Source organism: Mustela putorius, unplaced genomic scaffold, assembly GCF_011764305.1.
Source record: "Mustela putorius furo isolate JIRA1106 unplaced genomic scaffold, ASM1176430v1.1 tig00003898_pilon_pilon_pilon, whole genome shotgun sequence".
Classification (NCBI taxonomy): domain Eukaryota; kingdom Metazoa; phylum Chordata; class Mammalia; order Carnivora; family Mustelidae; genus Mustela; species Mustela putorius.
This window is the reverse complement of record NW_025422047.1, coordinates 16,551,887-16,579,493: the sequence shown is the minus strand read 5'-3', so window position 1 is coordinate 16,579,493 and position 27,607 is coordinate 16,551,887. Positions and strand designations below refer to the sequence as shown.

The 27,607-nt window shown below is 39.7% G+C and overlaps 1 protein-coding gene across 7 annotated transcripts in view; it reads left to right on the top strand.

The window, feature by feature from the left end:
* The first annotated feature begins 1,023 nt into the window (after positions 1 to 1,023).
* Positions 1,024 to 27,607, top strand: part of TRPM7 (transient receptor potential cation channel subfamily M member 7) — a 111,338-nt gene continuing 84,754 nt past the window's right edge. For 3 of the 7 annotated variants that reach the window (XM_045067917.1, XM_045067915.1, XM_045067916.1), the window contains exons 1-3: positions 1,025 to 1,282; positions 16,839 to 16,918; positions 24,035 to 24,073. In XM_045067917.1, the coding sequence (XP_044923852.1) occupies positions 1,280 to 1,282; positions 16,839 to 16,918; positions 24,035 to 24,073 (122 nt within the window). In that variant the 5' untranslated portion in view covers positions 1,025 to 1,279. Of the gene's footprint in view, positions 1,283 to 1,316; positions 1,815 to 16,838; positions 16,919 to 24,034; positions 24,074 to 27,607 lie in introns of those variants that run through there. The other 4 variants (XR_006602917.1, XR_006602918.1, XM_045067914.1 and 1 more) reach the window with 3 other exon arrangements.

Genomic DNA, 27,607 nt, shown 5'->3' with positions numbered 1-27,607 from the left:
CCATTATATAAATCCCTGAAATATGCAAACTAATCTATATTGACAGAAGGCAGATCAGTGACTGCTAAGGGATGGGAATGGGGAGGAACAGGATGGAGCGATTATGAAGGAAGGGACGAAACTGGGGGGTGATGAACACGTTCACTATCTTGATCATGGTGATTTCGGGAGTGTATACCCATGTCGACACTTGTGAAATTGCACATTTAAATATGTAACGGTTCTTGTACATCAGTTATTCCTCCATAAAGTTGTGTTTAAAAAAGGGCTGCGATAGAGCCAGGTAATAGAGGGTCAGACTGACAAACTTCTTCCTTGGGAGCAGAAAGCTCTTATGCGGAAAAACAAGTTAGTAACCTAACGCTGTTAGTCAAACCCGGGCTTAGCGAAGGAAAACAACAAGCAGAGAGGCTGTTATGAGGCCCGGGAACAATCCGCAGCCTTTTGGTTAGGGCGGGTGGTGTATGCGTTGTCTGTGGGGGACATCTCTGGAAGGAAAGGTTGGAGCCCACAGTTAAATGTGGGAGAATTTTTTTCTGGCAGAAACAGAGGAAGTTGGAGGAAGAACGTGATCTGGGGTGAGAAGATGATGTGGCACTTTGGACGAGCAGAGAAGAGGCTGGGAAACGCCGCAGGACAGCGTAGGCAGGGGCCAGGCCCAGTTGGTGTAGCGGACGGCGGCCAGGCCCGGCTAGCGGAGATGAGACCACGCCGTAACTGCAGGCTGGATCCCAGAGGCCCGGAAACTTCAGCCTTCACTATAGCTCCCTCGAGTTCCATTCCCGGGGGGGGGGGGGAGGACACATGTCGGTGCGAGGCCCGCCCAGGTAGCCAATGGAGACCCTGAGTAATCACCCGACCCTCCACGGGAAACCCGGAGCGGTAGGCGGAGGCGCCCGTGCCCGGCGCGTGCGCGCGGCACGGAGGGAGGCGGCCTGGATGGGAGGGAGCGCGCGCCCTTCACGTGACCCAGCCCGCGGGCGGCGACGCACACGACGCGCCCCTCACGTGGTCTGTCTCCAGGCCCGTCGCCGGCGGAGGCGGGCGCGGGCGCGTCCCTGTGGCCAGTCACCCGGAGGAGTTGGTCGCACAATTATGAAAGACTCAGCTTCTGCTGCTAGCGCCGGAGCTGAGTTAGTTCTGAGAAGGTTTCCCTGGGCTGTCCTTGTCCGGCGGCCTCTGCTGCCGCCTTCGGAGACGCTTCCCAATAGATGGCTACAGGCCGCGGAGGAGGAGGAGGTGGAGTTGCTGCCCTTCCGGAGTCCGCCCCGTGAGGAGAATGGTACTGGACCCACGCAGGCCCCGGCGGGGGAATGGCCCTGAGGGGTGACTGGCAGGGAAGGGGGTTGGACCTGACTGGCAAGTGTGCGTCCGGAGCTGTGCTTTCTGGGGCGAAGGAGCCCGGAATTGCCTTGAGGCTTCCGGACTTGCCCTGGCGGGACGGGAGTGCGGTTCGTTCGGGGGTGAGGGGCAGGAAGCAGGTAGCAAATCTGGCACGACAGCTGGCCGCGGGAATGCCCCGAGCCGGGACCTGGCTCCAGCGAGGGGCCCCTCGAGGCGGCAGAGGCGCGAGCCAGGGAGTACCTGCTAGAGCCGAGCGGCCGCAGCGCGCCAGACGCAGCGCTCAGCCTCCAAGCTCCGCATCTCCCGGGAGCGCGTTCCTCCTGGCGCCAGTTGCTGGCAGATAAGGGAGCCAAATGCTGTGCTCAAGTTCGGCTTGGAAAGGGAAGGAGGGCTGGGAGGAAACACAAAAGGGATAGAGGACGCGGGATTGGAGCTGTGCCGTATTTGCTTGCGCAGCGGATACTCCACAGGTACGTTTTCCGTCTGGAGCCAAAGAGGAGGGATTTGACGATATTGGTGGCAGATCTGGTTTCCAGTTTTCCTTAGCAAGAATTAAGGATTTTTATTGGGACGCTGCTGTGGGTACCGAGGCGACGTGTTACTGGTATTTATGTCGAACTTTCTCATCCGTTGCCCTAGAGAGGGGTTTTAAACCTACCATATACAGTGGAGATGGATTCGGTGCATTGCAGCTTTTGATGGAGCTTTTTGTTGTTATTGTTAAGGCCAGGAATCCGATTGGAAGTTTACAAAGAAAGTAATTGAGATCAGGAACTTGAAGAGCAAAGTGCTTTTCTGGTCAGTACTTGATAGGTTTCATGCAAACGTCTCTCCCTCTGCTGGAGTCTGGCAGGGTTTACTTTTCTCCAGAAGTTAATTCAAGTGCCATACAAAAGTGAAGCCACGAATATTGTTATACTCTGAATAAGTAGTGCACCTTACACTATTTTCCACCTTCTATGGTAATGTAAAGTCAACAAAAGCGTCATTTTACTTTTTTCCTTAATTTTAAAAAAAGGGTTACTGACACCAGATTTTTAAATTAATTAAATGGGTGTTAAGAGAATCTATTTTGGAGGGAAAAGTTGAACCATAGTGCCTTTTTTTTTTTTTTAAGATTTTATTTATTTATTTGACAGACAGATCACAGATCACAAGTAGGCAGAGAGGCAGGCAGAGAGAGAGGCGGAAGCAGGCTCCCCGCTGAGCAGAGAGCCTGATGTGGGGCTGATCCCAGGACCCTGAGACCATGACCTGAGACAAAGGCAGAGGCTTAACCCACTGAGCCACCCAGGCGACCCCCATAGTGCCTTTTTAATGGAAAAAGCAAACCATTAATACTGACTCTTCAGTTATGTGTATAGATTTTTTTTGATGGTAAATAGGATAAATCTGAGCACACCCATTTCACTATTTTGAAAAACGTTTTTAGATACTTTAGAAAATGGAAATCAAGATGATTCATCATCTTCAAACCAGATAGCTTTATTTCTAATGACTTTCTAGTGAAAGTCTATAATTTCTTAGTCTTACCTCAGATGCTCTCCTTAAATTCAGCCTCTTAATGTCTTTTTCATACCTGCCTTGAAACCCAACCTTCAAAAATTAAGATGCGGTGTGAATTTCTCCTGTTTCTGCTGTCTTTTCATTTATGTCCAGGCTTTTTTGGTGGCAGATGCCCCTCTCCCCCCAACTTAAGTTTATATACATAAGTTGTGCACTGTCTGTGGCACATAATATTAACTCAGTGTTGATTGTACATGCATACAATCCTGTTGATTCTCCAGGGAGAAATTCTCATTGTAAAATTTGAAATTGAGGGTCATTGCTTGAGTCCTGACTCCTGCTGTGTAGTTTTTCCCCCCTTCTTTACAATTTCCAATTAAACCATAGTGGAAACTTAAAACTGAAAACTGAGGTTGTCCAATAATGATAATTTGTTGAGCCTCCTCAAATTTTAGTCAAAGTGTGACCTAAAAGTTCAATGAAGTGTGTCCTATCTACACTACAGATCTTATTGTAAACTATTAAAGTATTTGATTCTGGGAGCCACCTGGGTGGCTCAGCTGGTTAAGCATCTGACTTGGTTTTGGCTCAGGGTCCTGGGATCGAGCCCTGTGTCAGGCTCCCCACTCAGTGGAGAGTCTGCTTGTCTCCTTCTCTCTGTCCTTCCCCCAGCTTGAGCACTTGGCACGCTAGATCTTTCTCTCTCCCTCAAATCAGAATAAATCTTCAAAAAAAATAAAGTATTTGCTTCTGGTAATCAGTTTTTTCTTTGACACTAAAAGAAAGCATACAAAATTTTCCTGCATTAAAAAAAACAACAACATTTAAGCAGCCAGCCAACCAAAAAAACACAAAACAAAACAAACAAGATACCAAAAACAAAGTTAAAAACTGGAGTGGAATCAAGTTTTATACAAAATTGCCCACCATGGCTACAGAAATATTTGTTTTTAGTATTTGGTAATTGGTTATTTAGTGTTTAATATATTCTTTTTTAAAAGATGTTATTTATTTGTCAAAGAGGGAGAGAGCACACATGGGAAGCAGCAGATAAAAGGAGAAGTAGGCTCCCCACAGAGCAAGGAGCCTGAAACTCAATCCCAGGACCCTGGGATCATGACCTGAGTTGAAAGCAGATGATTAACTAACTGAGCCACCCAGGCATCCCAGTTATTCATATATTCTAAGCACTGTGATAGGCACTGGCGTGCCATGTGTTAGACAAGTTTTCCGCTTTCAGACAGCTTATGTTCTAGTTATTTATAAAAGATCTAGTTGTTGTTAGTGGAAGATGCGTGCATCATAAAACAACAATTTAGCGTCTACTCTATTGCAGACACTGAGGTACTTAATAGTTTTGAAAGGCAGTACAGATAGGCAAAAGCCAGAAGGGTGATATGATACTATTGCATAGATTACTTTGAAAATATGGGGTAATAAAGGAGAGAAAGGAAAGTCTGGGTGAGTTTGCACAAAAGTTGATGGTAAAGGGGAGTCTTACAGAGTTGGTAGGAATTGGAATTAACCTGGAAATAGGGGCATTGAGTTGGTGGTTTTAGTCCAAGGAAACAGAGCTTTAGAAGAGAAGAACATCCCTAGTTTATTCTGGGAACTACTGTACATGTACTTTAAGCAGTTTGAAATGAGTGGAGTATGGGATGATATTGGGTACTGGTGGAAATGTTTTAGAGACAAAGACCAGATTCCTTTTTCTTTTTTTAAGATTTATTTATGTATGGGGAGCCTGGGTGGCTCTTTCGTTAAGCTTCTGCCTTAGGCTCGAGGACGATCCCTGCATCTGGTTTGCTGGTTGGCGGGAAGCCTGCTTCTCCCTCTCTCACTCCCCCTGCTTGTGTTCCCTCTCTCACTGTGTCTCTCTCTGTCAAATAAGTAAATAAAATCTTAAAAAGAAAAGATTTATTTATTTTAAAGAGAGAGCATGTGTGAGTAGGGGTGGGGGACAGAGGGAGAGGGAGAGAATCTCAAACAAAATACCCTGCTGAAGACAGACTCTGAGGCAGGGTTCAATCTCAAAACCCTAAGATCATGACCTGAGCCAAAACCAAGAGTTGGACCCTCAACTGACTGAGCTGCTCAGGTGCCCCAAGGACCATATTTCTGAGGACAATGAATGTCGTAAAAGTTTGGATTTCATATTGGAGATGTTGGGGATCCACTTAAGGAAACAATATGGGGGTGAGTGGAGTGTGTTTAAATTGGAAAAAGAGACCCATAAAGGAGAAGGCTATAGCAAGACTGACCAAGTGTCAAGGTCTTGAAACAAAGTAGTAGTGGAAGGAGGAACAGATTGAGATGTTTAGGATTTAGAATATTTAGAACTTGGTTACTTGGTTACTTTTGTGTGCTCTAAAGTATGTGTGTGTGTATTGGCAAATGTCAGTAATAAAAACCAGACATACAATGAAAACATGTTTTACTTGAAGTCATTACTTAAAATATGCAAATGTAACTCTTAAAGGCAATACTTAAAATGTACATTTTTTTGTTTTTATTTTTTATTTTTTTTTAAGATTTTTTTTTTAATTTGGCAGAGAGCAGGAGAGTACAAACCGGGGAGCAGCAGGAGAGGGGAAGCAGGCCCTCTGGTGAGCAGGGAGCCTGATACAAGGCGAGGGGCTCAGTCCCAGGACCCTGGGATTATGACTGGAGCCGAACCAATCAAGCCACCTCAGGTGCCCCTGGTTTTGATTTTTTTTTTTTTAGATTTTATTTATTGATTTGACACAGAGAGAGAGATCACAAGCAGGCAGAGAGGCAGGCAGAGAGAGAGCGTGGGGGGGCTCGATCCCAGGATCCTGAGAGTATGACCTGAGCCGAAGGCAGAGGATTAATCCGCTGAGCCACCCAGGTGCCCCCTGGTTTTTATTTTTAAATGAAGGTCTACTGAGGCTTAAGCAGTTGCAAAAGTTTGAGAGTTCCACCAATCAGATGTTTTTGGTCTAGTGCTCTGATATTCTCTTTATCCTTCTAATAGAGGAGATTTCATACATAAAGAAATATAATAGAATGATTCACCATACATCCATGACCAGTTTTGACAGTTTGAAATGTATATTTTGTGTCTTCTATTACTCCCCCCATTCCTTCTCTTTTTTCCCCCCATTCCTTCTCAAATGGATAACTTAAAAGCAAATCTCAGACATTTTTATCTGTAAATACTTCATTGTGTATATCTCTAAATATGATTCATAATACATCCACATTACTATTAGCACACTTGAAAAATTAGTAATTCTTTAATATTATTAAATATTTGGCCTATTTCCCTGATTGTTTCATGTTTTTCTTCTTTTGGTTTGTTTATTTAAATCAGCATCTGAAGAATTCCATACAGCATCTGGTTGATAAATAAGTGTTTCATTCTGTAGCAGCCCCCTTTTTTGTGTGTGTGTGTGTGTCACTTACCATTTATTTAGTGAGAAAAATCCAGATCATTTGCTCTATAGAATTTCCCACAGTTTAGATTCTGTTGGATGCATCCGTATCGTGTGATGTAACTTGTTTCTTCTCTATTTCCTGTGGTTAATCTGGGGATTTGATCAGATTGTAGTATGATATTTTGGCAAGAGTACTTCACAGGTTGTGCTATGTATCTTGTATTGCATCACAAGAAGCACATGCTTTCTGTTTTTGTTGTTGTTGTTGTTGTTATGTTAGGATTGACCAGTGGGTTTGCTGTTGTTAGCTGCCTGATCTTTCAGTGGTAAAGTTCTTCATTAGACGTTTACATAATAGTTTTAGTAGTAGCCATTGATGATTATTGCCATTGATCTGTTATTTCATTTTAGGTTTCTCTTTCCCTTATTTTATTTTTTTAGAGGTAGTAGGGGAGGGGCAGGGTGAGAGGGAGAGAGAATCTCAAGCAGGCTCCATACCCTGTGCAGAACCCACGTGGATCCTGAGATTACAACCTGAGTAGAAGTCAAGAGTCCAGTGTTTAACTGACTGAGCCACCCTATGCCCGTCCCCTTATTTTTTTGAGAAACCGTTCAGTATATGATAAATTTTACAGTCTTTTTTTTTTTTTAAGTGACTCCGCCTTAAGTGCCTGGTTTTTGTTTGTTTGTTTTTAAAGATTTATTTATGAGAGAGAGAGCAAGAGCACTAATGCTTGAGTTGGGGGCAGGAGCAGAGGGAAGGGTAGAGAATCTCAAGACTCCATGCTGAGTGCAGAGCCCTATGTGGGGCTGGTTCCCACGACTCTGAGATCATGACCTGACCTGAGCTGAAACACCAAGTACTACGCTTAAATGACTGAGCCATCCAGGCTATTAAGTGCCTTTTTTAAGCTTGGTATCTAGATGTACTCAAATACAGAAAAATAGAGATTAATTTAGTGTGAGTATTATTTGGCTATCTGTGGGTCAAGTAAACAGTTTACTTCTCTGCACAACAGCCTTGCCATGCGTACTTAGTTCGCCTCTTCTAACTGCTATATATTATATGAATATACTGTTGTCCATTTTACTGTTATTAGGCAGTTTGATTATTTCCAGTTTTTTACATACAGTGATAAAGCATTCTTGTATGTATCATCTTATGTACAAATGTGAGAATTTTTCTAGGATACATATATATTGGAAGTGGAATTATAAATCATAAGATAGGTGCATCTTCAATTTTATAGATATTGCTAAAGTGTTGACCAGAGTAGTTGTGTGGTTTATATTTCCTGTAAAGTATATGAGGGTTCCTACTTCTTTCAATATCTTTGCCACACTTCATTGATTGGGTTCTTTTATTTTGCTGGACTCATGAATATGAAATAGTTCCCCATTGTTTTAATTTGCATGTCACCACTAATACCTGAGTATTTCAGGTTATGGGTTTTTGGCGGTGGTTCCTTCCTCTCTTGTGAATTGCCTATTTATAATCTTTTCTCAGTTTTCTATTGGATTATCTTTTTCTTATTTATTTGCTTGTAGAAGTTCTTTAGGTATCCTGAAAACTTAGGGGGAGAGTGATTTATGAGCTGCAAATATCTTCTCCAGCCTGTAGCTTTTTAATTTTTCACTTGGTTAATGGTAGGCTGTTTACTTATTTTTTAGGCTGTTGATGTTACATTGCTTTTTAATTTAGTGTAATCATTTATCAGTATTTTCTTGTTTTTTTAAAGTTTTATTTTAGTAATTTCCACACCCATTGTGGGGCTTGAACTCAACCCCAGGTGAGCCAGCTTGTGTCCCATCATTGTTTGCTTTATAGTATATGCCTCGGTGGGTCACTCTGTTAAGTGTCAGACTCTTGATTTCCCTCAGGTCATGATTTTGGGGTTTTGAGATCGGCTCCTTGTTGGTCTCTGTGCTGGGCGTGACGCCTGCTCAAGATTCTCTTTCTTTCTCTCCCTCTACCCCTCCTGCCCATTTGCTGTATCTCTCTAAATAAATAAATAAATAAATAAAAATCTTGAAATAAAAGTTTCTTTCTAGTGCTAACATTCTGTGTTCGGATTTAGTTTTTACTTCACTTGAAGCATTTAAGTTTAGGAATTTGGGGCGCCTGGGTGGCTCAGTGGGTTAAGCCTCTGCCTTCGGCTCAGGTCATGATCCCAGGGTCCTGGGATCGAGCCCCGCATCAGGCTCTGCTCAGCAGGGAGCCTGCTTCCTCCTCTCTCTCTCTGCCTGCCTCTCTGCCTACTTGTGATCTCTCTCTCTGTCAAATAAATAAATAAATAAATCTTTAAAAAAAAAAAAGATTGTTAAGTTTAGGAATTTTTAGGGGCGCCTGGGTGGCTCAGTGGGTTAAGCCGCTGCCTTCGGCTCAGGTCATGATCTCAGGGTTCTGGGATCGAGTCCCGCATCGGCCTCTCTGCACAGCAGGGGGCCTGCTTCCCTTCCTCTCTCTGTCTGCCTCTCTGCCTATTTGTGATTTCTCTCTGTCAAATAAATAAATAAATAAATAAAATAAAAAAAGAATTTTTAGGTTTGTGTTTAGAGTATGCCACCTCTTGGTAAAATTCAGTAATGCAGGCGAGCAAAAGAAGTATAAATCAGAATTTATATGTTGAGAATTAAAGGCACATTTCATTGGGTATCTGACGGCAGAGCAGAAACAGAATTTCAAAAAATGCAGAAACCTATTATTGGAAAGGATTTATAACTGTTACCTGGGGTATGTGGCTATCAGGTGTGCGAAGCCAATCCCTAATGCAATAAATGAGGGCCGTGAAAAACAGGAATGCTGTGTGTGGGGAGAATATATTTACACTTGACAACTAGACAAACAAAGTGAAAGGCAGTAAGCCTTCGAAATAAGCAGAATTGGTGAATACTTAATGTTGAGGACGCTGTAAGAGATAGTCTTGAAACATACAAATGTAGGCACAAAATTTGGTAAAAATTTGTGAGCATCAAGAGTGATAACAATTTAAGTGACTTAGCAGGCCATTTCATTAAAATTTTGGATGGATTTGCCAATTAGAAACTACCATGGAAGATTTGAGGTTGTGAAGGGATAGTACTGGCTGTTTGTTTAGAATTAAGAATGGTAAAATGAAACTAATCTGTGAGCAAGATTTGTACTAAGACCTGAAATCCCGACAGCATTCCTGTTTTGAGTAGTTATTTATTTTATCAAAATACTCAAAAAATGAATACCTAAAGTGACTGGAGTGTCTTAGGTTGATGGTGATTAGAAAAGACCATTGTTTCTGGAAAAAAGCTAGATATTTGTACTCAAGAGTACTAGATTTTTTGCTCACTGGTGTTCAGGTTTTATGTGCGCGCGCGTGTGTGTAAATGTATAATGTATGTATATATATATGCTTTATTTGAATGCTTTTGGGAGTGGGTAGGGACAGCACAGAATCTGATGTGAGGCTCAATTTCATGACCCTAAGATCAGACCTGAGCCAGCCAAGAGTTGAATGCTTAATTGACTGAGCCACCCAGGCACCCCTTAAATGTTTTTTCTATTCAAATTGCTGCAAGAAAAATAACTTCATTAATGAACACCTAAAATTCTTTAATTCTTTAATTCTTCCCCTGTCACTGAAAAGCAACTATTACTTAATACAAGGATCTGCTGGGATGGTAGAAGTGGGTAGAGGTATTTTAGTGTTGAAGAAACCATGTAGAAGAATATGAAGGGTGTGGTACATGCTTGTTGGATTGAATTGACTCAGAGGAACATGAAAAGATCCACGCTTTTGTGGGATTCAGAGCATGGGTTGATATACCATGCCGTGTTGGCCAATCTGGCCAAGGCCTATTTTTTAGGACACATATATACCTGTCATTCAATTTTAGGAGTATTTCAGTGAATATATATCCAAAGTTTTGCAAACCAGCATTTAGACTTAACTGGGCCATTAGTTCATTGCTGTAGAGCAGTCATTTTGAAATCTGTTGATCTGATTCCTCCATCCCCAACCCTGTTTGAACTATTAGCTAGCATTGTTTCAGGCAGGCTGCAGCTAAGGAACAGAATAGGGGAAAAGCTAATACTAGTTAGCAGTAGTTAGTAATTAACAGTACCTTTTAGTGAGAGACAGAACTGAAAGACACTATGAGAAGAACTTGCCTTCCTTAGCCACTGGTCCCAGAAAGAAAATGAGACATGCTTGGAGTTCCTTTGAGCCAGCTGGACCTGAAGCTGAAAGTGGAGCTTGGGTCTGCAGCTGGCTACCAGCCCAGCAGAGGTAAAGAAAGGAAGAACAGATAAGGGATCTGAAGATCAGAGAGTTTTGGAACTTGCCTGGGGTCACAAAGAACGTAAGCAGCAGAGCAGGGGTTTGAACCTGACACTGACTCAAAAGCCTCAACTCTTCAGCTACATAGCTGCAGAGAAGTGAGGAAGTATGCTCATGTTGGGACTTTGAAAAACAAAAACAAAAACAAGAAAACAATGTCTTTTAGAAGTATTTTAGCCCTTCTGTTTTCGTTTTTTCCATGTTCAGAAAATTATATACGGAACGATCACATAGGAATTCCCCCTTTAATGTATTTCTGCTCAGTGGCTTATTTAAAGCATGTCATCAAGTGGTCTTGAAATACTTATTTTAAATTTTTCTTAAAAAATCAGTAGAGGTTTTGGGGCGCCTGGGTGGCTCAGTGGGTTAAGCCGCTGCCTTCGGCTCAGGTCATGATCTCAGGATCCTGGGATCGAGTCCCGCATCGGGCTCTCTGCTCAGCGGGGAGCCTGCTTCCCTCTCTCTCTCTGCCTGCCTCTCCGTCTACTTGTGATTTCTGTCAAATAAATAAATAAAATCTTTAAAAAAAAAATCAGTAGAGGTTTTGGAGTCAGGGCAAACTATTAGCTGTGTGACTTTGAGCAGTTCACTAACTTCTATGTCTAAGTAGTCGCTGCATCTATAATCTGGGGATACTAATAGTACCCAATTTATAGAATTACTGTGAGCATAGGATGAGTTAATACATATAAGATATTTAGAACAGTGCCTGACAAACACAATGTATCTACTACCTAAAGTTATCTCTTGTTACTTTTATTTTGGGCAAAGGGTTTACAAAAGATGCAATGTGAACTGTTTTTTTAGGCAGCATCTTTTATGTGATAATATGGGTAAATTATATGTGGATTGGGAACTTATATCTAGTAATAGAGGAGTCATGGCTTTGGGTTTCCCTTTGTGCAGTGACTCCTGAAACTGAACATTTCCCTTGTGGAGGACTTTGAAATCTACTACTCATTGTGTATCTTATCATCTTGCACCTAAGCTGTCTGCTGCATGGTTGATCTAGGGTCTCCCACCAAAGTGGAATAGTTGATGCTGCCTTGTGTGCAATCTGTGATCCCAGTTTGTTTTTCTGAGAGACCATGCCAAGCTTGTGGTGTTATGGGAGTCTTTATTTCGTTAGCACCTAGGAAGACACCCCGCGCGGCCCCCTTCCCCCTCCCCAATTTGTACTCCTTTGACCTTCATTTGTTATACAGAGCAAATTCTAAACAACCACTTTCTGGGGTGCCTGGCTTGGCTCAGTCGAAAAGCATGTGATTCTTGATCTAGTGGTTGTAAATTGGATCCTCATGTTGGGTGTAGAGGTTACTCAAAACAAAACAATAAAACAACCACTGTCTTCAGGGAGTTTGCATTTGAAAACATATGCCTAAAGGCATTTTATGAACTTGTAACTGTAGTAGATCACTTCTGGAATATTCTATCTCTGACTTACTCTAAATTAACTGTATTTTAAGGTTTTTTTCTTTATCTTCATGTTGGGTTCTCAGAATCTATAGATTGGTGTTTTTCATCAGTTCTGGGAAAGTCTTCTTATCTCTTTAAACATTGCCTTTGCCCATTCTTTCCCTTTTCTCCTTCTGGAACTCTGATTAAACATTCATTTGACCTCTTCATTCTGTTTTACATCTTTCTTAACAACCCTCCCCTGCCTTTCAGACAACTTCATTTTGGTATAATGCACATATTCTAAAATTTGCCCTTTGTAAGTATATATGTTTGATTTAAAAAAAAAAGATTTTATTTATTTTTTTGAGAGAGAGCATGAGCAGGGTGACAGGGAAGGAAGGAGAGGAAGAAGCAGGTTCCCTGGCTGAGCGTTGGGGGAGGGGAGGCTGGATCCAAGGAACCTGGCATCTGGACCTGAGCTGACAACAGACACTTAACCGACTGGCCCACCTAGGCATCCCTTGATGGTTCGTAATACATTTATTTAGTTTTATAGCCACCGCAATGCAGTTTTAGAACACTTCTGTCCTCTCACAAAGTTCTCTTATATTTGTTTGCAATTTATCACTGTTCTTACTTTCAGCCTCAGGTGTTTACTAAACATTGTTTCTGTGGTTTTGTCTTTTCTAGAAATTTCATGTAAGTGCAATTATGTGATCTTAGGTGCCTTACTTTTTTTACTTAATGTCTTTGAGGTGTAGCTATGTTGCATGTTATCCTTAGCTTGTCCCCCTTATTGTTATAAGTAGCTAAAGCCAACAGCACCACCCAGGCAACCCTATTTATTTTTCAAAATATTACTTTATGCTTAAGACTTAGCTAGGTTTCCATTTAGATCTTTATCTCTGTTGCATGGAAGAAAGTTGGAATCTTGGCATAGAGTTGTATGACATGTAAGATTTTGTGCATTAATGACTGTTAAAATAATTTCAAATTGTTGCATATCCAAATACACACTGAATAAACTTTTTATATTCTTTCAAAGGAAAAATATTACTTTATCTGATGATGAATAGACTGTAAGATGACAAGGGTGACGTGAATGGATTCTGGTAAGCCAGGCAAGAAGTGATGATGGCTTGGCCTAGAATAGTAGCAGTGGAGGAGTGGGAAGTGGCTGGATTCTGGATATGTTTTGAAGGCAAGTTGTCAGATTTTGCTCATGAGACTATTTATGAAGTCGATAAAGAGAAAATCAAGAATGTCACTAAGATTTTTGCCTTAAGAAAATAGAACTGGAGGAATAGAGTTGACATTTACTGAGATGAGGAAGACTATAAGAAATGAGTAGATGGGTTAACGCCTGTGTCTTCCGCTCAGGTCATGATCCCAGAGTCCTGGGATCCAGCCCTGCATCAGGCTTTCTGCTCAGTGGGGAGCCTGCTTCCTCCTCCCTCTCTCTGCCGGCCTTTCTGCCTACTTGGGATCTCTGTCAAACAAACAAACAAATAAATAAATAAATACAATCTTAAAAAAAAAAAATAAAATCTTAAAAAGAAAAAAAAAGAAGATGCCTGTTAGACATCAAAATGAAGCTGTTGAGTGGGCAGTTGGCTATATGAACATGGAGTTTAGGGAGGGATCTAGCATGGAAATACAAATTTGGGAGTCATCCAGTATATTGTGATAAACTGTATGTGAGCACTGAAAGTGAATGTAATTGGGGAAAAAAAGTTCAAAGTATGAATGAATATAATTGGAAAAAAAGAAGTCCAAAGATTGGGGAGAAAGAGGGGTGCCTGGGTGGCTCAGTCGGTTAAGCATCTATCTTTGGCTTCGTTCATGATCTCAGGTTTGTGGGATCAAGCCCTGTGTTGTGCACCCTGTTTAGTGGGGAGCCTCCTTCTCCCTCTGCAGTTCTCCCTGCTGGTGTGCATACACGCTCTCTCTTTCAAATAAGTAAATAAAATATTAAAAAAAAAAAGAAAACAGAAAAAGATTGGGAAGAAGAGTGGGGGGATCAGCAAGGGAGATTAATGGAGTGACCAGTGAAGAGAAGACCAAACTAACTGATGAAGATGTTTAAAGAAGGTTGAGAATGGCAGCTTTCTTAAATGCTGCTGGATAGGTCAATGAAGATGAGCCCTGAAAATTCTAAGTTTGGATTTAGGGAAAGTCATTGGTGATCTTGTTGGAGCTTCTTTCTTTCTATTTTTAAAGATTTTATATATTTGAGAGAAAGAGCACACACAAGCAGAGGGAGCAGCAGAGGAAGATGGAGAAGCAGGCTCTCTACTGAGCAGGGAACCCGATGTGGGGCTCATTCCCTGGACCCTGGGCTCATGACCTAAGCCCAAGGCATATGCTGCAACTGACCCAGGCATCCCTTATTGAAACTTACTTAGAGAGAGTGGTTGATTTGAATGCCTGACTGGAGTGAGTTTTAGAAAGTGTGGAAGGAGAAGAAAAGGGAAGAACTTTTACCAGGAATCTACTGTAGATGGAGGCAGAGTCATGGAGTGGTAGCTTGAGGGGAAGGTGGAGTCCAGCAAAAGTTTGTTGTGTTTTGTTTTTTAAAATGAGAAGAATAACATGTTGTGTGCTGATGGGAGTGAGTTAATAAAGAACAAACAAAAAAAAAAATAAGGAATTGGTGGAGAATTTCCTTTAATGAGGTGTATGGGATTTAGGGCACAAGAGGAATGGTTGGACTTAAAAAGAAGTGCGTATAGTCACAGGAAAGAAGGCAGAATATGTGGGTATAGATACTTATGGTGGATATATATGATAGAAGCTTGTCCATGTTCTCTTCTGGTTGTTTAAATTTCTTCAGTTAAATGGGAAGTAAGTTCATCTGTTGAGAGTGAGAATGGAGAAGGAGGTTTGGAGGTTTAGGAGAGAAGGATGTAGTGTGAAATCATATAGGAGAATGACAAAATGGACGAGGGATGTATAATGTGATTATTGGGCATCATTAAGAAGCATTTGAGGTTTGTGGTCCATGTTTTAAAGTGGAACTAGAGGACATTGTTCTCTTTTGTCTAGTTACATTAACAGTAAGTAAGCAGTTACGGAAAAGTTGGGCAATAAAGGTGAATCAGGGTTGGGTTTGCCAGGTGTATTCTAGAAGCAAACACGAATTTTTGGTACAGTGATTCTAGAGACAGTCCTGCTCCCCCTGCCCCCAGGTGTAGGGAAAGCAAGTTTTTCAAAGGAATACCAGATTTTAATTGGAATAGAAAGGTGGTGGAGGAATTAGGCTAAGTGAGCTCTAGTATATAGGATATTTTGCTGATACAGGGCCCTGTGTTCTAGAGGTTATCCTTTGATTTTTATAACTAGGGTATCATGGTGTAATTTGTTCCCACATGAGTGAGTCTATTTAAAGAACCATTTAGGGGACCTGGGTGGCTCAGTTGGTTAAGCTGTTGCCTTTGGCTCAGGTCTCGATCCTAAGGTTCTGGGATGAGCCCTTCATCAAAATCCTTGCTCAGCAGGGAACCTCCTTCTGTCTCTACCTGTTGCTCCCCTTGCTAGTACGTGCGCACACACACTCTTGCTCTCTATGACAAATTAAAAAAAAAACACACACAACTTTTTTTTCCCCCCCAAAGATTTTATTTATCTATTTGACAGAGGGAGATGCAGAGAGAGTGAGGGAACACGGGCAGGGGGAGTGGGATAGGGAGATGCAGTCTTCCCATGGAACAGAGAGCCTGATGTGGGACTCTTTCACAGGAGAGATGAATTTTGGCAGAATTTACTAGAATTAGCAAGCATTAGGGGAGTAGACTAAGGTTTATTATTGGGGTACCTGAAGGTTTTGAGAGGAACCTGCAGACCTTCACCAATCATAATATTGTCTAGAATGTCTATTCTCTCAGAGGTTTCTTTTTAGAATATTGGCTCTTCCTTTTTGGACTGTCCTGATAGTGTTGTATAGAGGATGGATTCTGTGTTTTTTAATCTACTCTGTTTAATCTACTCTAATTTATAAAAATCTACTCTAATTTATAAAAGTTTCATCTGAGCCAGCACATAATGCTTCTTCCTTTTTAATCAGTCACAAGTAGCAGATGAGGATCCAGAGTCTGAGAGTCTAAGGATCTAGGCAGAAACTTAAATAGTGGTATAAAAAATTAATTTAAAAATACCTTTTAAATTTTAAATATTATTTCAGATTTATAGTAATTGAGGGAAATGTGTTAATCTTCAACTGTGATCTTAGATTTGCCTTATGCTGTTAATTTTTTGCATTATGAATTTGCGACTATTTGGTTATACATATTTAAGATTGTAACCACAATCTGGTGAATCAGACATTTGTAATCATGTAATAACCTACCCTATCCCTGTTGATGTTACGGTCTATTTTTCCTGATACTATTTTTCTTTTGATTAGGAGTTGCTTGGTATCTTTTTCTGTCTGTATACCATTAACCGTCCACGCCCTTATGTTGTATATACTTAAATTAGGAATAAAATATATATATATTTTTTAGTTAAATCTTACAATCACTTTTAATTCGTTTCTAAGTGATCCACTTCTGGGATCATACCAGCCCCTCTTGAGGTATTTGGCCCATATTGAAATCTGAAACTTGATGTTCCTCTCCTTAATATGTGAAGCAACATTATCTTTGCAATATGTTGATTTAGTAATCTAAATCACAGTGGGCTTGAATAGAATGATTGTTATATTTAGGTGTGTTGTCTTGAGTAAGTCTTTACTATATACTCTTGGTAAATGCTTAGTGAATGGAAAAAAATTAAATAGTATAGAACTATTTCTTTTTTGTACTTATCTTTAAATTATTTCATTATACTATCAGTGGGTTACATTAATTTATAAACCATCTTTTAAAACTTTTTGTTTCAGTCCCAGAAATCCTGGATAGAAAGCACTTTGACCAAGAGGGAATGTGTATATATTATACCAAGTTCCAAAGACCCTCACAGGTAAGCATACCCTTGTTTTTTGGGTTCTTCTAGAAATTTGGATGTAAATCACATTGCTGTTTGCTTATTAAAAACCAAAATTATTATGGGTGGCTTAGTTGGTTGATGTCTGTCTGCCTTCGACTCAGGTCATGATCCTGCGGTCCTGGGATCAAGACCCATGTTGGGGTCCTAGCTCAGTGGGAGCCTCCTTTTTCCTATCCCTACTTGTGTGCTCTCTCTCTCTCTCAAATAAAAAAAGTAAAGTCTTTAAAAAAAAAAAAAGAGAGAGAGAGGAGAGATCATTAGCACAGTAAAGGTATTCTGGATTTCTTAATGACGTTTGCAGCATAAAACCTCTGAATTCTTCAGAGTATTATTCCTTTATCCCTAAGCTCCCCCAGATCATACTGGTATATTACAAAGATAGGGCAGTTAAGACTTTTTTAACTGATCCACTGATTTTGAGAAATTAAAAATGTGTTTTTATTTATTGAACATCTGTTGAATACCCAATACTATGGTTTGTTGATGCTAAAGAAATCAATACAAACCTAATAGTTCCTGTATTTGTCAGAATATAGATACAGCTCAGCATCTGCTAAAAAACCTATCATCAGAGATTGTAGACCATTCTGACCGACTTTGATGTTTCACATGGCTTTGATAATAGAAAAATTTAAGACACTAGTTAAAATTTAAGAAAAAGTTGACCTCTTGAGGTATTTATTGAAGTAATATTTTTCATAAATTTTTTTTCCTGAGGCCTAAAAATAGATAAAAACTTAAAAGGACAAATCAAAGAAAGAGTTATTTTCTAGAATACGGAGAACTTCTCTTCATAGACACTTAGGAAAAATTAGTTGAGAAAGGCATTTATAAGATTTTTGGATCTTCTTACCTTTCTCATTTCCTATCAAACCTTGTTCTCTAGCCAGTTAACTTCTTTGCAACTTTTACGTCTATTTGATATATGACTGCTACAAAAACATAGCCAAATTCAGAGCTAGAACAAATTAATCCTAAAATGAAACCACATAAGACCTTGTGTAGCCAAAGCAGTCTTGAGAAGGGGGAATAAAGTTGGAAATTTTCAAAATCTCGTATTTTTTTTCAGTTTTTAAAAAAATTTAAATCCAATTAATATATAGTATAGCATTGGGGCGCCTGGGTGGCTCAGTGGGTTGGGCCGCTGCCTTCGGCTCGGGTCATGATCTCAGGGTCCTGGGATCGAGTCCCGCGTCGGGCTCTCTGCTCAGCAGGGAGCCTGCTTCCCTGTCTCTCTCGCTGCCTGCCTCTCCCTCTACTTGTGATTTCTCTCTGTCAAATAAATAAATAAAATCTTAAAAAAAAAATATATATATATAGTATAGCATTGATTTCAGAAGTCAAGGTCAATGTTCATCAGTCTTACATTAATACCCAGTATATCACATGCCTTCCTTAATGTTCATCACCCAGTTACCCCATTTCCCAATTACCCCTCTCCCCTTTAGTAATCCTCAGGTTCCTATGATTAAGAGCCTCTTATGGTTTGTCTCCCTCTCTGATTTCATTTTGTTTTAGTTTTTCCTCTCTTCCCCTATGATCCTCTGTTTTGTTTATTAAATTCCACATATTGAGTGAGAATATATGATTGTCTTTCTCTGATTGACTCATTTCGTTTAAAGTAATACACTCTAGTTCCATCATGTTGTTGCAAATGGCAAGATTCAGTTTTTTGATGGCTAAGTAGTATTCCATTGTGTGTATGTATATATATGTGTGTGTGTATATATAACACCACACATCTTCTTTATCCATTCATCTGTTCATGGACATCTGGGCTCTTTTCATTGTTTGGCTATTGTGGACATTGCTGCTATAAATGTTGGGGTGCAGGTGCCCTTTTGGATCACTACATTTGTATCTTTGGGTTAAATCCCTAGTAGTACAATTGCTGGGTCATAGGGTAGCTCTATTTTCAACTTTTAGAGGAACCTGCATACTGTTTTCCAGAATGGCTTCACCAGTTTGCATTCCCACCAGCAGTGTAAGAGGGTTCCCCTTTCTCTGCATCCTTGCCAACATTGTTGTTTCCTAACTTGTTAATTTTAGCCATTCTGACTGGTATTACATGGTATCTCATTCTGGTTTTGATTTGTATTTCCCTGATGCCAAATGATGTTGAGCATCTTTTCATTTGTCTGTTGGCCATTTGTATGTCTTTGGAGAAATGTCTATTCATTTCTTCTGCCCATTTCTTGACAAACCCAGATTTCAAGATATACTACAAAGCTGTAGTAATCAAAATAGTATGGTACTGAGATGCCTGGGTGGCTCAGTCAGTTAAGCATCTGCCTTCTGCTTTGGTCATGATCCCAGAGTCCTGGGGTTGAGTCCCACGCTGGTCTCCTTGCTCAGTGGGGAGCCTGTTCCTCCCTCTTCCTGCAGTTTCCTCTGCTTGTGCTCTCTTTCTCTCTGACAAGTAAATAAAAATCTTAAAAAAAAAAAATAATAATATGGGGGCTCCTGGGTGGCTCGGTGGGTTAAGCGTCTGCCTTCGGCTCAGGTCGTGATCTCAGGGTCCTGGGATCAAGCCCGGCATCGGGCTCTCTGCTCAGTGCGGAGCCTGATTGCCCCTCTCTCTGCCTGCCTCTCTGCCTACTTGTGGTCTCTCTCTCTGTGTCAAATAAATAAGTAAATCATTAAAAATATATATAGTACATATTTTATTTATTATAAAGATTTACTTAATTAACATATAGTATATTATTAGTTTCAGAGGTAGAGTTCAGTGGTTCCTTAGTCTTATATAATACTCAGTGCTCATTTTATCACATGCCTTTCTTCTTATCCATCATCCAGTTGCCCTATCCCCCAACCCCATTCCTCCAGCAATCCTCAGTTTGTTTCCTATGATTAAGAGTGAGAGAGAGAATCTTTTTTTTTTTTTAAAGATTTTATTTATTTATTTGACAGACAGAGATCACAAGCAGGTAGAGAGGCAGGCAGAGAGAGAGAGAGGAGGAAGCAGGCTCCCTGCTGAGCAGAGAGCCCGATGTGGGACTCCATCCCAGGACCCTGAGATCATGACCTGAGCCGAAGACAGAGGCTTAACCCTCTGAGCCACCCAGGCGCCCGAGAGAGAGAATCTTAAGCACTCTCCACACCAGCGTGGAGCCCAGTGTGGGGCTGTATCCCATGACCCTGAGATCATGACCTGAGCCAAAATCAATAGTCAGACCCTTCCTTAACTAACTGAGCCACCCAGGTACCCCAAGGCAGTTATTATTTCTATTTATTTACTTATTTATTTATTTATTTATTTATTTTAATACCATTTTGGTTTTAATTGTAATAGTTCTTCAGTAGGTTTTGATTTAAAAGGTTGCTACATTGAGTCTGTGTAAAATACTGTATGTGCTCTTTTATAAAATGTTATAGTATATTTTTTGATACTGCAGTTATTTTATAAGAATGGTGGTTGGTATTCTGTTAGTGTATATGCCACAATTTATATACCTGTTCCATTATTAAGCAAAATTTGGGTTGTTTTCAATTTTTAGCCATGATTAACTAATGAAGACCTTAGTGGATAAAACTTCCTTTGTGTTTAGGCTTTTTTTCCCCCCTCTTAGTGTATGTAATGCCAGAAAGCTTTCCAAAAGGACTAAAGCAATATATGTTATTACCAGAAGTGACAAGAATCCCTGCTTTACTGAATATTAACTAGAATAACTTTTTTTGTCCGCAAGGAACAGTGATTAGTAGGAGATAGTATGTCTTAAATTTACATTTACTTGATGATTGAGAAAATATTTTTTTATGTCTTTTAATATTCCTTCAATTTTTGGTAGATATGGTAAATGTTAAATATTTAAAACAGATATCCTTAATATCTCTTCCAGTCATTCTGTGAATTTTTTAATTTCTTATTAAAGGTGTTTTGTTACAGGGTGCCTGGGTGGCTCAGTTGTTAAGTGTCTGCCTTCTGCTCAGGTCATGATCCCAGAGTCCTGGGAATGAGCCTCACATTGGGCTCCCTGCTCAGCGGGGGAAGCCTACTTCTCCCTCTCCCTCTTCTTCTTGCTGGCTTGTGTTCCCCTTCTCACTGTGTCTGTCAAATAAATAAATAGTCTTTTTTGTTACAATGTAACATTACATTTCTTTCTTTCTTTCTTTCTTTCTTTCTTTCTTTTTTTAAAGATTTATTTATTGGGGTACGGAGGTAGCTTAGTCCATTTGACTTCAGCTTGGGTCATGATCTGGGTTCCTGGGATTGAGCCCCTGTCAGGCTTCCTCTTTGGCAGAGAGCCTGCTCCTCCATCTCCTTCTGCCTGTGTGTGCTCTCTCGCTCTCTCTCTCAAATAAATAAATAAAATCTTAAAAAAAAAAAAAAGATTTATTTATTTATTAGAGAGTGCCTGCACGTGAAGTGAGGGGTATAAGGAAGAGAATCCTTAAGCAGACTCCCCGCTGAACGCACAGTCTGACATGGGGCTTGGTCCCAGTACCATCGTATTTCTTAACCAGAGAGCAGAAGGGACATTTCCAAGGTCACATGGCTAATAATTCATAAAGGTGGAATTAGAATTTAGATCTCCTTAGTTCAGTATGCCAGTTCTAAAGTTAGATACTGTTCTTTCTTTGGGAGAAAATTATGGTCTTGCTTTATTAAAAAAAAAATAGATAATATTGTTGAGGAGTTATTTCCCATACTTTTGTTCATTTTTGTTCATTTTGTTCATTTCATTTTGCCATAGAAATTTAACATTAGGTACTAAGTATCTTTGGCTGTAGCCTCCATATGAGACATTATTTTCAAACAATGGTAGCTGGTCATTTCTTTCTGTGCTAGTTGAAAATTTTTTTTTAAGATTTTATTTATTTATTTGACTGAGAAAGAGATCACAAGCAGGCAGAGAGGCAGGCAGAGGGGCAGAGGGTAGTAGTAGGCATCCTGCTGAGCAGAGAGCCTGATGTGGGGCTTGATCTCAGGACCCTGAGATCGTGACCTGAGCTGAAGGCAGAGGTTTAACCCACTGAGCCACCCAGGCACCCCTGAAATTTTTTTTGTAAAATTTTATTTTTAAGTAGTCTCTACATCCAATATGGGGCTTGAACTCACAACGCTAAGATCAAGAGTTGCACACTTTTCCAAAAGGGCCAGCCCTTAATACTAGTTGAACTTGAAAATTAGTTTAGTTTTTTTTTTTTTTTTAAAGAATTTATTTATTTATTTGACAGAGAGATACCGTGAGAAAGAGAACACAAGCAGGGGGAATGGGAGAGGGAGAAGCAGGCTTCCCACCAAGCAGGGAGCCAGATGCGGGGCTTGATTCCAGGACCCCGGGACCGTGACCTGAGCTGAAGGCAGACACCTAAGACTGAGCCACCCAGGCGCCTCGAAAATTAGTTTTTCATGGATAGGTTAATACATAGATTTATAAGATACCAAAATTTATAAGCGAAAGCCTCCTTTCTACCACAGTACCTTAACTATATAAATTCCCCTTCCTAAAGAAAACCAGTGCTAACTGTTCTTTGGAATACCTTCTAGAAATAGCTAGATACAGTCTTTGCATGTCCTAGCAGATGTATATTTACTCCTCTCTCTTAAATTTTAAGTACATACTGTTAAACCCATCATGTTTATTATCTTGGCAGTAACCACTGTTTTTAATTATTGCATCCTTTTAAATTATATATCTGGATCATAGTTTGTTTTAGTACTTCCTTAGTTTCTTTTTAAAGATTTTATTTATTTAACAGAGAGAGTACGCACACAAGCAGGGGGAACAGGAAGCAGAGCAGGCAGAGCAGGCAGACTCCTGAACGAGGAGTCTGATGAGGGACTCAATCCCAGGACCCTAGGATCATGACCTGAGTTGAAGGCAGCTGCTTAACCAATTGAGCCACTCAGGCTTCCCACCTTATTTATTTTTAAAGGTTTTATTTATTTCTTTGAGAGAGAGGGAGAGAGAGAAAGCACAAGTAGGGGGAGCAGCAGAGGGAGAGGGAGAAGCAGGCTCCCCACTAAGCTGGGAGACAATGTGGGGCTTGATCCCAGGGCCCTGGGACTATGACCCAAGCCAAAGACAGACATTTAACCAACTGATCCACCCATGCGCACCTTTGTAGTTCCTTACTGATAAACATTTTAGCTATCCTGTTTTTCTTTTTGTTACTAGAAAAAAGTAAAAGCCATAGTGAATGAATAACCTTGTACATTAATCATTTTACACAAGTGCTACAAATATTTTTCAGCTTACAGTTTAGTACTGGAATTATAGTTTGAGAGGGAATCTACATTTTTTTCATTGTGATGAGTATAACCAAGTTGCCTTCCATCAAGATTATATCAGTTTATACTCCCACCAGCATAAAAGACAATTCTATTCCTTAAGATAGTGTCTTAAAGATCAAAAAAATCTTTTATAATCAAATGGTCTTTTCATATGTATATTTTTTACTTGTGAACTATTCATGTGCTTTCCTTTTTTAATGGAGATTTGATGAAACTCTATATATATTAGGGAAGCTAAGCTTTTGCCTGCAATAATTTTTTCCTTTTTTGTCTTGAGACTTTGAGTGGCATATTTTTGTCATGTAGAAATGTTGTATTTTTGTGTAGTTAAATTTGCCAGTCTTTTTCTCTTTAGGTTTGTAACAACTAGTTGTACTTAAAAAAATGGAAACTATTTTAAGTATTAGGTGGGTGAGGGAATGGGTAAAATAAGTGAAGGGGGGTTAAGAAGTGCAAATTTCCAGTTATAAATAATAATGGAGATAAAATTACAGTACAAGGAATATAGTCAATATTACTATAGTAATATTGTATGGTAGCAGATGGTGACTTCTCTTTATCTTGGTGAATACTGAGTAATGTATAAAATTACTACATACTGTGTTGTGTACCCGAAACTAAGGTAACATTATATGTCAACTACAACAAAAAAATGTGGAAACTATGTGAATTTAAAAAAATTGTTATTTGAGTGTATAATCAAGGTATAAATGACCTATATTATCTACTGAACAATTAGGCTAAGATATAGTTTTCCTTTGTTTTGTACTATTATATGGATTTTATGTAGTTTAAATAAAAAAAAATTTTTTTTAATGTTAAGTAATTAAATTTACCTTATTTTATAGATGCCTTCCAGGATGTCAGATTTGTCAGCAACTTGTCAGGTAAGTTTAATAACAAAACTGTTGTACAGAGTTTGAAATATAAAACTATTTTATTAGAAGCATTAGTTAGATGGGATAAAACTCGGGTTATTACATTTGAGGGTTACTTTACTCAAATTTGGAAGTTGAAGGATTGGGCGAGGCTCCTTGAAACTCAGTGAAGCTAGTTTCACTGAAACTCTGCTCAGTGAACAGATTTCTAAAGTTGAATGTGAATTAGTTAGGTAAAGATTGATTGAGGAAAAGGGATTTAGGCCGAGAGAACAGGATGTGGGAAGGCCTGCCAGTAAAAGAGATTATGGTTCTGTAAGGAAACTGCAGAATGTAGAATATAACAGGGATATTGGAGAGATTTGATCTGGAGAAATAAGTAGGGACTAGATCATTTAAACTTGTGTACTATGTCACATAGTTTTGTTTTCATGTTAAAAAGATACACAGGGAAGTAAATTGCTTAGCTTTTCTTCTTTGGTAAAAGCAGTTGGCATCTTGTGGAGATTTGATTAGGAGAAAAAATAGCTTGGAAGGTTTTGTAATAATTCTGGAAAAAATGAGAGCCTAAATTAAGATAGTGGCTGTGATGATGAAGAGAAGTCCACATATTTGAAGGGATTAATAATATAAACTCAATAGGATTTGGTGAATCCTAACTTTCTTGACCAGATACTAAGTAAATACTAATGTTGTTCATTGAGATCTGATGAAGGAATATAAGACTTAGGAGGTCTCTGGTAGGTAGGCTAGAAAGAAAAGTGCACAAAGTAAGTTCATTTTAGATATATTGAGTTTTTTTTTTTTTTTTTTTTTTTACCATTTCCTGTCCCATTCATTCCTTCATTTAGACGCAGAGTTCCAGGTGGTATCTTTCCACTCAAACCAAAGATCTTCCTTTAGTATTTGGTATAATACAGATACAATAGAGATGAATTTTCTCAGATTGGTTAATCTGAAACTATGTTTTCATATTTTTATTTTTCATGTTTATTTTACTGTCTTTTTGAGACCTATTTTCCCAAGGTACAGAATTTAGCTCTTTTGAGCCGTTGGACTCCCAGGACGTATGCCTGGGCCATGGCCATCTTTGCCTTCCTCTCATTGCAGATTGTCTTTCCTCATTTAAACTCTATACTACAGGTTTTTATCCTATATATTTTTATAGTGTAAAGTATATATAAGACTATGCTTTTACACTAAACACTGTATAGTTGCATCCCATATGCCTTGATATTATTTTTATTTTTATTTTCATTTTGTTCCACATATTTTCTAAGTTCTTCTGTGCTGTCTTCGATCTATGAGTTAATAAAAGTGTGTCATTTAATTTCTGAATACTTGAAGAATTTCCCAGTATTTTCTTTCCTTTTAGAGAGAGAGAGTGCACACAGATGAGTAGGGGAAAAGACAGGAGGGGCAGAGCGGGGGAGAGAGAGAATCTTTTTTTTTTTTTTTTTAAGATTTTTAAAATTTATTTGTTAGAGAGAGAGAGAGAGAGATACAGAGCGCAAGCACAGGCAGACAGAGTGGCAGGCTAGAGGCAGAGGGAGAAGCAGGCTCCCTGCCGAGCAAGGAGCCCGATGTGGGACTCGATCCCAGGACGCTGGGATCATGACCTGAGCCGAAGGCAGCCGCTTAACCAACTGAGCCACCCAGGCGTCCCGAGAGAGAGAATCTTAAGCAGCTTCCATACCCAGCACAGAGCCCCATGGGGGCTTGATCTCATTATCCATGAGATCATGACCTGAGCTGAAATTAGGAGACAGTTAACGGACTAAACCATCTAGGAACAACCCTCTCCCACGTACTTTCTTTTTTTGGTTTCTAGTTTAGTTTCACTGTGGTCTGAGAAGATAGTTTGTATGATTTCCATCCTTATTCTATTTATTGAGACTTATTTTATGGCCCAAAATATGTTTAATCTTGGTAAATATTTCTGTGCACTGAAGAAGAGTTTTTATGGGGTGCCTGGGTGGCTCAGTGGGTTAAGCCACTGCTTTCGGCTCAGGTCATGATCTCAGGGTCTTAGGATCGAGCCCGCATCAGGCTCTCTGCTCTCTCTCTGCCTGCCTCTCTGCCTACTTGTGATCTCTCTCTGTGTCAAATAAATAACATCTTTTTTTTTTTTTTAAGATTTTATTTATTTCTTTGACAGACAGATCAGAAGTAGGCAGAGAGGCAGGCTGAGAGAGAGAAAAGGGAGGAAGCAGGCTCCCTGCAGGGAGCCTGATATGGGGCTTGATGCCAGGACCCTGAGATCTTGACCTGAGCTGAAGGCAGAGGCTTTAACCCACTGAGCCACCCAGGCACCCCAATAAATAACATCTTAAAAAATTTTTTTTTTAAATTTGATGTTACAATTTGGGTGAGATAAGGGATGCTATACAGAGAAGATAAAGGTTGACATCCTATTCCTTTTGTTCCTCCCCTCCCCCCGTCTTTTCTCTGTTTCATTTCGGATAGATTCTAATTTGTTTCAAGATTTTATTCATTTATTTGATAGAGTTTATGTTTTTAGGGGCTGGATTTTATCATTCTGTTAGCGGAATTTTGACTTGTTTTAGCATGCAATTAAGTTACTTTGGGCTAATTTGATCCTTTCAAATATTGCTCGTGCAGTGTGTCATGGTACATAGTGAGCATTGCTATTCTGAGGACCCTTTTATAGGTCTTGTGTATTGAGATCTCTTACTCTGGCTGGTAGCAACACAAACTGTTCCCTGCCCTTTATGAACTTCAGGAGTTATTTAGCCTGCTGTTGTCTAGTAGTTCTTACGTTCGCATTGGGTAGTTTGTTCTTATTCATGTTTAAGAAGATCCTTCTGAATATATTGGGAACTCTCATGTAGCTCCTTCTTGTTTCTTGCCCTACAAACTCTAGCTCCTTGGCTTCTACAAACTGTGATATAATTTTTAAAAAATATTTATTTATTTTAGAGAAAGAGAGAGCATGTGCACATAAGCAGGGGGCCGAGGGCGAGGGAGAGAATCTATAAGCAGACTCCCTACTGAGGGGGGAGCTGATACAGGGGCTCATTCCCAGGCCCCCAAGATCATGACCCAAACTGAAATCAGGAGTCAGATTCTCAAGCAACTGAGCCATGCAGGTGCCCCTGTGATATTTTATCAAATTAGTGAGACTACCTGGCTCCACTGGGACCTGCTTCTTACATAGTAGTATCCTGTAGTGCTTCTAGGTAGAATATAGTTGCTTTCTGTCCTTGACCCTGGGCAACCTTTGTCATCAGGTATAGATTAGTTTGCGTTTTGTTGACTTTTGTATGCATGAAATCATAGAAATATGTACTGTTTGGCATTGGGTTCTTTCATGAAGCATGATATTTTTGAGATTATATTGTGTTTAATATTCTAATATGAGATATTCCCATGCTGAATATTATTCTGTTATATGGCTATATTATATTTTGCAGATAACCCCACACTAGATATGGAGGACTGTATCATCAAAAAAATGTACTTATACTATTTTAATGCTATGTTAAAAGTATTAATTCATTGGTATTGTAAAATTAAAAATTA